We start from the raw sequence: 8,927 nt of genomic DNA on the forward strand, positions 1-8,927 counted from the left end.
GCTTATGTTAACCCACTCTTAGGCAACTTTATTTAGCTGTCAACGAATGAATTAATGAAGCCTGCCTGTCTCTATAGCAGACCCGTTGTAATTGCAAGCTTCTTATTGTTAAATAATCTATCCTCATAAGTAGCTTGTAATATACACATAATATTTAATATATTATATAAAGTATGCAATGCTTAAATATTGATAGCAAACGACGCGTGTACGGAAGGGAATCACATCTCAGCTGCTGACAATCATATATAAAATGTCATGTCAAAATTACTACTAGATTTATGCAAAATTACTTGGTACAAGCAAGGCAGGACAGGCAAACATGTACACTTATATTTAGTAGGATGTAATAGTTTCATTTTGTTCTTAGTGTGTAAATAACCGAAATATTGTACTAAAAAGTTGCAAACAGGAAGTTACGATTTTTAACGTAAACGCTGACAATCACAACAAGAATGGTTGCGTGATGATTAAAACACACGGAAATGTGATTGCGGCGACAGTACCCTGCCATGGACTTTTATGTAGGAGGCAAATCTGTTTTGATATGAAAAAGCCAACAAAATCCTTTTATATCATCGAGTTCACATTGGAAATGATTTAAAAATGAGTTGTTGGTTGCTCCCATATACATAAAATCAGGGAAGGCCTGTAAGCACCACGATCTCGCATCAGCGTGGCTACTATATGAGACCAAAGAAAAATACTAAATGTCATATTTTATTCATTTTAATTATTTTTAATTGATTTATTTCCAGCATTTGCATAATATTTCAGCATATTTAGTATTTTTTCTACGATGATTTGAGATCGTCGTGGTTGATATGCCTGCCCCTGGTTGTCTCACTTTATTATCCAAGATGAATTTATGAGGACGTTCAGTGAATTTCACTCGCTACATTTTCAAATTATTTCATCGCATCACTGTGACGATCTGAATTATATATATATACATATATATATATATATTATTTCACAAAGATGTTACAAAACACATGAACAACCCCTCAATAAAACACAAATCATCAGAGAGCAACATTCAGATCGTACGTTGGTAAAGATCATACGTAACTCATGAATATGCAGCAATAACAAATAACTCTATCAACTATGTTTAATAATATAAAAAAAATAGTCGTTGAAAATGTAAAAACAAAAGGCCTTTTGATTAAAATTAATAAAGGTTGAAATAAAAGTTAAATTAAGTAAAATTTATTAAAAAGGTAAATGATATAATACTAAGGGGCTGAACTATAATAAAACATGAACAAATGATGTGTGAGAATGTATATGAACACATCAGAAACAAAAAGTAAATCATAATACTGACGTAAAATAAGGCAACAATTGGTTGGGTTTTGGTTAATTGGTTAATAATTCAATTGTTTCTTCGTCTCTTCAACATTCATTCATCGATCTATTCATTCACAGTTGCCCGTTAGATCAAAATATCATTTAAATAACTGAAATGAAACAAAAACAACAAAAATAATGATGACGATAACAAAAATTTTGACAAAATCATAAAGACGATAACAAAGAAACAAACACAAGACAGAAACATTGACGAATATATGAATGAAATAAAGGAGTGAATAACCAATGAGTAAATGAATGGACATTTAGAGGACGAACAACTAACAAAGCGAATAAACAAAAGTGGATGTTAAATGAAAAGTGAATGATAATAGTTGTGAAGGTTAGAATTCATCGTGCCTGACGAGAGCCTCTCCATAATCGGTGGCCTGGCTGCCAACAAAAATGCTGTAATTGTCCAATATTTCTGACATTGTCAATTTTCCATCCTGCAAATTGTGTGCGTGCGTGCGAGCGTTCGCGTGTAGAGTTAGTTTAAAAGTTCCAACTTAATACAACAACAACACACATTTAGACGACATTTTCCCCGAGATCGGGGGTTGCCGTTTGGCTACCTATGATGAAACCGAAATGCCCCTCGACGCCATTCACATCTTTCACTCCCCTCAGTATCACGCAACCCCGCTTTCACTCTGTCCTTCTCCACCTGCTCTCTCCATCCCAATCGCGGACGAGCCCTTCCTATCACTCCTTCAACCTCGAACTTCAATGCTCGTCCAATCCCGACCCTTTCATCCCTTCTCAACACATGTCCATACCACCGCAATCTCGATCTCCTTATCAATGTCTCAATGTCCTCATTCAGTCCTCCTCTCTCCTCAACACCCAAGTTTCAACTTAATACAGCAAACAAGATGAAAAATCAAATGAAAGAATTAATGCAACAAAGCTTAAAACAATAAAATTTTCCATGATTTAAAACATGAACAGCTTGAACTAATTTATCTCTCTGCCTACAAAAAGAAGATTCGCATCAATAACAACTTACTTGGTCTTGGTCGGCCTCATTTATGAGGTGTTCCGACTCAACAGCAGCATTATTGAAATCCTTTGGACTGATCCATTCCTGCACCTCCTCCAAATCCATGAAGCCATCTTTATTTTGGTCCCGGTGCTCTGCAAAGTATGTTCTCTCCTTCCTCACCCAGTCTGGCTCCTCCTCATCGTCTTCATCCTCCTCAGTTGATCGAGGCCATAAATCACCTGCGTTCAATCATTGTAATATCATGCAATCCTTAATAAATTTGATGCGGTTCATAATTACAAAGAAGTATAGAAACAGTTATGTGTAATTTGTAATTCAAGATGACAAATATATACTGTATTGTGTAATCTCTTGCAGTGGAGGATTGGCTCCGACCTCGATTGGAATGCTGAGGGCCCCCCGGAAGGGGCAACAACAACAACAACAACATCTTTTGTCATGTGCAGTGCAAAATAATTATATATTTTTTACTGTCAAACTTAATCCTCACCTATATATTCTTCAATAGTCACTTTGCCATCTTTGTTCTTATCAACATCTTCCATCGTTTCCTGTAATTAGAAAAACTTTTACAATCATCAACTTCATTCTCACCATTATCATTTTCGCCCCATCGTCACCATCTTCATTATCATCATCACCATCATCACTAAACTCACAATTCCAGCCAAATCCGCTGTATGTTGGAATTCTTCCGGATGAATAAATGCCTTGAACTCATCCTTTGAGAGCTCGCCATCGCCGTCGACATCAGCCCGCTTCCACCTCCTCTCATCTTTCCTCAGCATCTCTCTGTAATCGTTCGGTAGGCCCATCACGTCGGGCACTGCAAGAGTTTGTTACCATTAAGTAAACATCATCACTACTAATAACTAACTTTTATGACACCGCCATTAGTAGCATATTTTGTGTATCAAAACATTCCACTTGAAGCAGTCAGCAATTAAGATAAAATTTATTAAAAATATGATTGCACAAACAAAAAGAAACCACACAAGGACCTGCATCTTCTGACCCGTACATGCGCTCCTTGTACTGTTTCCATGACAACTTGATGTTGGAGTCATCAGTCCTCTGGTAGTCCTTCCACTGTTTGTTGATGTTCATTTTGATGTAGACCTGTTCCGCGTGCTCAATCCAAGTTGTTAACTCAGCCTTGTCTACATAACCATCCTTGTCTGTGTCGATCTTCTCAACAATCAACCTGTTTAAATTTCAAAACGTAACACTCATAACACCAGTATAATATGGCTTTAGTAAATTTTTGTTCCTTATTATGCAGCTGTGAAAATGCAGAAAACTGCTTACTGCATCATTCCATGTGATAAAACTCTTGTGCCACATGCACAGCGCATGATGTACACAGTGGCGCATTGCATCTAGAAAATTTTGAAAAATACTTTTTGACAACGGGGGTCCAACATTTTAACTGAGGAGGCCAACTTTTCTGATAATAGGCCTATAATGTCTATTTTTCTCCAAAACCTACTCTTTGTTGAAAATATGAATTGTATTAGTTTATAACACATATAATGCTCACAACTGAAGGGCACTGCCACCCCCAAGATTTGCTGCTGGATGTACATATAATCATTTTGCACACGAGCACAAGCTATGCATAAAATACGCATGGAGTTTGATAGTCATTTTTTGTTTTTAACAGCTAATATTCACACCAGGTGAGCACTCTGCAAGAACAACATGAAATATAGCATCTCTATCTTACAAACCATTTTGATTGCACTGTTCAATAAAAAATGTTTTTATTTGTGTTTATCTATGTATCAAAGCTCAACACAATACGTTTTATTGACTGAATCAAGTTATAAAAACTGTTATTTTCAAATAAATTGCAAGCAAATAATCCTCGTTAAAAAATTATCACACTTTATAAATAAGAACAATAATGGTAAAAAATGAAGGCAGCAAATCAAAGCTGACTTTAATTTTTCTTTGCTTTCTTCTGGTGTTAGTTGATCAAATGATTTTGCACTTTCTTTCCCTAAGAACGCCTCCCTGTCAAACTGGGGGTTGTGGTGGAGTTGTCCATGTTCATCTTCTACAAAGTGTTTCTCATGATTCTAAATGTTATCAAAAGTTGAATAATTGATTCTTTAACATAAATTTAATATAAACAAAAAAAAAACTTAAATTTTTATTTTTAAATATTAGTGAATAATATAATATTTCCTATAAATAAAAGTATTTTAAATGAAATCCAATGTCAGGAAATGTATACAAAATTAAAAATAATACGTTCATTAATATTGAACTAACTTTGTCTGGGCCCCTGGTGTTTTGAGATTGATCAATGATGGCTGCCAGTGTCAGATGAAGGAGAGTCAGGGAGAGACAGCATATATATCTCTTCAACATTCTTTTCATAGTTTGTTAATAATTTAATTTAATTAAGTGAATTTAATAATCTAAAAATCTAAAGCTGGCAAAAATCTACTTGGATTTATTTTACATAAAGATAAACTAAGCTAAGCAAGAAGACGATGAGTGAAGGTGGTGATGGATGGATAGATGAGTGACTGACCTGTTCTGTTGACCTCCTCAGTCAGCCTTTCTTTACAGCCTCAAATTAAATTAAAATAGTCTGGAATTTTTGTGAGTTTTTACTTCTAGCTTCAGTTAGTGTTGACTTGATAAATCAGTACTTGAACTAAAAAATCATGAGACAGCCCTCCCAACTAACTAACTGACTAGTAATTAGTTGTGGATCAGAAACAAAAAGCAGAGGCTACGGTAGAAACGAGACGATGGTTACGTTACATCAACCTGCCACGTGGAAAAGTTGCTAAGTTAAATGATGAAACTCTCAATTTTTAAAATTTCTCCTTACGAATCAAAGATCTATTTTGCTGCAGAATGAACGACAAAATGTAAATGTAAACATCAAAAAATTAAAAAAGATAAGTAATTTTAAAACAAAAAACATTATTAAAAGAAAAAACATTTCTCACATAATTTTTTTGCTTTCAATACCCCTTATCAAAAAGTTAGATTACAACGTAATTTTGAAATGTTCTGTTATAAATCAATCATTCATTAATCACTATTAAAAATGGATTCTAAACAAACTTTCGCAACGAATGACAAAACGCATGAAACTTTACAAATGTTATTTTCGCAAACCTATCCATCATCCCTCTTTCAGTAATTTACCCATTGTCTCACTTTGCTCATACTCCACCTCCAACGGAAAAGGAAGAGAAAGACGACGACGATGAGTTGAAAATAACACACATGCAACCAACGACAGCAAGCGCGTCACTTGCGCTTGCATGTCATTGTCAGATGGATGATGCGTTGGGAATGGAAGCAGCAGCTGCCAGCTATCAGCAACAAACAACATTGGATCACTGCAAAAGAGACAAACAAATTTTAACAAATCATAATTTGTTGACAACCTTTTGCCTTACTGGCATTTTCAATTCTTTTCTGCTAGAATGATATTGAAAATGAAAGTCAATACATCTTTTACGTTTTTCAACTGCTTGATATATATGAATATATATATATATATATACATATATATATATAATTATATATATATATATATATATATTTTATCCCGACTACAAAGTTAGCGACGGGTTCCCGCAACTTTGCGGTTCTCGGCCCGGTTGTTTGGAATGGTTTATCTCCTTATTTACGTGACCCTAACCTACAATATTTACAATTTCAAAGTCAGCTTAAAACTTATTTATTTGCACAAAGAACGTCCGTCTTATTTGTCTATGATTAAGTAGCGCTTTTGAGTTTCAACAATTAAAAAGCGCTGTGTATATATGTATATGGTTGTGGTGTGGTGTGGCGTCGTGTGGTGTGGAGTGGTGTGGCATCGTGTGGTGACGTGTGGTGACGTGTGGTGTGGTGTGATGTGGTGTTGTGTTGTCTGGTGTGGTATGACTTATGAAATTGTATAGCTTTTAACAAACTGTATCTTACTGAACAAAGTAGTATCATAAAATGAACTAGAAATATTGCCGTGTCAGGACCAATTGCCTGGAACAGTCTTCCGCAATCGCTCAGACTGCCTGGACTAAAGCTTGATGATTTTAAGAGGAACTTAAAAACATATTTATTTTGACATAGAAATACTTAATCGATTTGTACTTTATTGACCTTCACTGATTTCATTTATAATAGAGCGCTTTCGAGAAATTTCAATTTTAAAATGCGCTTAATAAATTGTTGATAATAATAATAATAATCATAATAATAATAAAGATACTGTTTTTCAAATTTAAAAAAATTTTCAATTTGATTTCATTGCATTCTCGATGATGATGATTGTGACCTGAGTGATTAAAAAAACATCAAATAAAATTTAATAAATAGGATGGGTAATTCGTTGCAAATGCTAATGTAACCTTTTTGAGATTTTATTAAAAAGCGATTTATAAATTTTCATTTAATAATAATAATAATAAAAACCCATGTTTGAGAGTGCGCTAAAAGTGAAACAACGAAAAAGACAGAGAATCGCATTTTTAAGAATTTGAACGGCATTTAGTGAGAAGCTTGAACGGCATTTAGTGAGAAGCCCCCTCGCCACGTCAAGGCAGCCGTTCATGAGGGGGTTAATAATAAAACGACAGTCTAGAAATAATAAGTAACGAAGGTCTAGAAATAATATACAACTTAACTAAAATATAACGAAAATAATATTGTGTTGATTGTTGTGTTTGATTGCTGCTGTTGGTGTAGTGTTGAACAATAAACAATACAAAACAATACAATACAAATAAACTAGAACGTAAGAAAGAAAGAATAGAGTCCCTAACTTACCTATGTTCACTAAATTAACTCACCTACCTATGTTCAATTAGCTCAACTTACGAATTAATCCTACCTATTTGTACAATTACGAAGAAAAAAGTAAGGAAAAGAGAATAAAACATCAAGCAAACAAAACAACGAATATATGTATGTATGTATGTGTGTGTATGTGTGGGTGTATGCATGACCGCGCAATAATAATAACTATAAAATAAACGAACAAATCTAGAAATAATAAGTAACGAATAAAATAAAAAAATAAATCTAGAAATAATAAGTAACGAATAAAATAAACGAACAAATCTAGTAATAATAAGTAACGAATGGTCTAGAAATAATAAACAACTTAACTAGACTTAACTAAAATATAACGAAAATAATATTATGATGATTGTTGTGATTGCTACTGTTGGTGTTGTGTTGAACAAAACAATACAATACAAATAAACTAGAACGTAAGAAAGAAAGAAAGAATAGAGTCCCTAACTTACCTATGTTCACTAAATTAACTCACCTACCTATGTTCAATTAGCTCAACTTACGAATTAATCCTACCTATTTGTACAATTACGAAGAAAAAAGTAAGGAAAAGAGAATAAAACATCAAGCAAACAAAACAACGAATATATGTATGTATGTATGTATGTATGTATGTGTGTGTATGTGTGGGTGTATGCATGACCGCGCAATAATAATAACTATAAAATAAACGAACAAATCTAGAAATAATAAGTAACTAATAAAATAAACAAACAAATCTAGTAATAATAAGTAACGAATGGTCTAGTAATAATAAACAACTCACTAAACTTAAAATATAACGAAAATAATATTGTGTTGAATGTTGTGTTTGATTGCTGCTGTTGGTGTTGTGTTGAACAATAAACAATACAAAACAATACAATACAAATAAACTAGAACGTAAGAAAGAAAGAATAGAGTCCCTAACTTACCTATGTTCACTAAATTAACTCACCTACCTATGTTCAATTAGCTCAACTTACGAATTAATCCTACCTATTTGTACAATTACGAAGAAAAAAGTAAGGAAAAGAGAATAAAACATCAAGCAAACAAAACAACGAATGTATGTATGTAAGTATGTATGTGTGTGTGTTTGTGTGTGTGTATGTATGACCGCGCAATAGTAATAATAAAATAAACGAACAAATCGAACGAATAAAGAAATAATAAGTAACGAATAAAATAAACGAATAAATCTAGAAATAATAAGTAACTAATAAAATAAACAAACAAATCTAGTAATAATAAGTAACGAATGGTCTAGTAATAATAAACAACTCAACTAAACTTAACTAAAATATAACGAAAATAATATTGTGTTGAATGTTGTGTTTGATTGCTGCTGTTGGTGTTGTGTTGAACAATAAACAATACAAAACAATACAATACAAATAAACTAGAACGTAAGAAAGAAAGAATAGAGTTCCTAACTTACCTATGTTTACTAAATTAACTCACCTACCTATGTTCAATTAGCTCAACTTACGAATTAATCCTACCTATTTGTACAATTACGAAGAAAAAAGTAAGAAAAAGAGAATAAAACATCAAGCAAACAAAACAACGAATATATGTATGTATATTTGTATGTGTGTGTGTTTGTGTGGGTGTATGTATGACCGCGCAATAATAATAATAAAATAAACGAACAAACCTAGAAATAATAATTAACGAATAAAATAAACGAATAAATCTAGAAATAATAAGTAACGAATACAATAAACGAATAAATCTAGTAATAATAAGTAAC

The 8,927-nt window shown here is 33.0% G+C and overlaps 1 protein-coding gene across 1 annotated transcript; it reads right to left on the reverse strand.

Annotated features, from left to right (window-relative positions):
• Positions 1-882: 882 nt before the first annotated feature.
• HELRODRAFT_185810 (hypothetical protein) lies at positions 883-4,806 on the reverse strand. The gene is made up of 7 exons (XM_009023967.1): positions 4,640-4,806; positions 4,304-4,443; positions 3,364-3,566; positions 3,022-3,188; positions 2,853-2,913; positions 2,366-2,580; positions 883-1,805 (listed from the first exon to the last, which is right to left on the reverse strand). The coding sequence occupies exons 1-7, from the start codon at positions 4,745-4,747 to the stop codon at positions 1,701-1,703; spliced, it is 999 nt and encodes a 332-aa protein (XP_009022215.1). The 5' UTR covers positions 4,748-4,806; the 3' UTR covers positions 883-1,700.
• Positions 4,807-8,927: the final 4,121 nt, after the last annotated feature.

The sequence above is a fragment of the Helobdella robusta genome (genome assembly GCF_000326865.2).
Source record: "Helobdella robusta unplaced genomic scaffold HELROscaffold_38, whole genome shotgun sequence".
Classification (NCBI taxonomy): Eukaryota; Metazoa; Annelida; class Clitellata; order Rhynchobdellida; family Glossiphoniidae; genus Helobdella; species Helobdella robusta.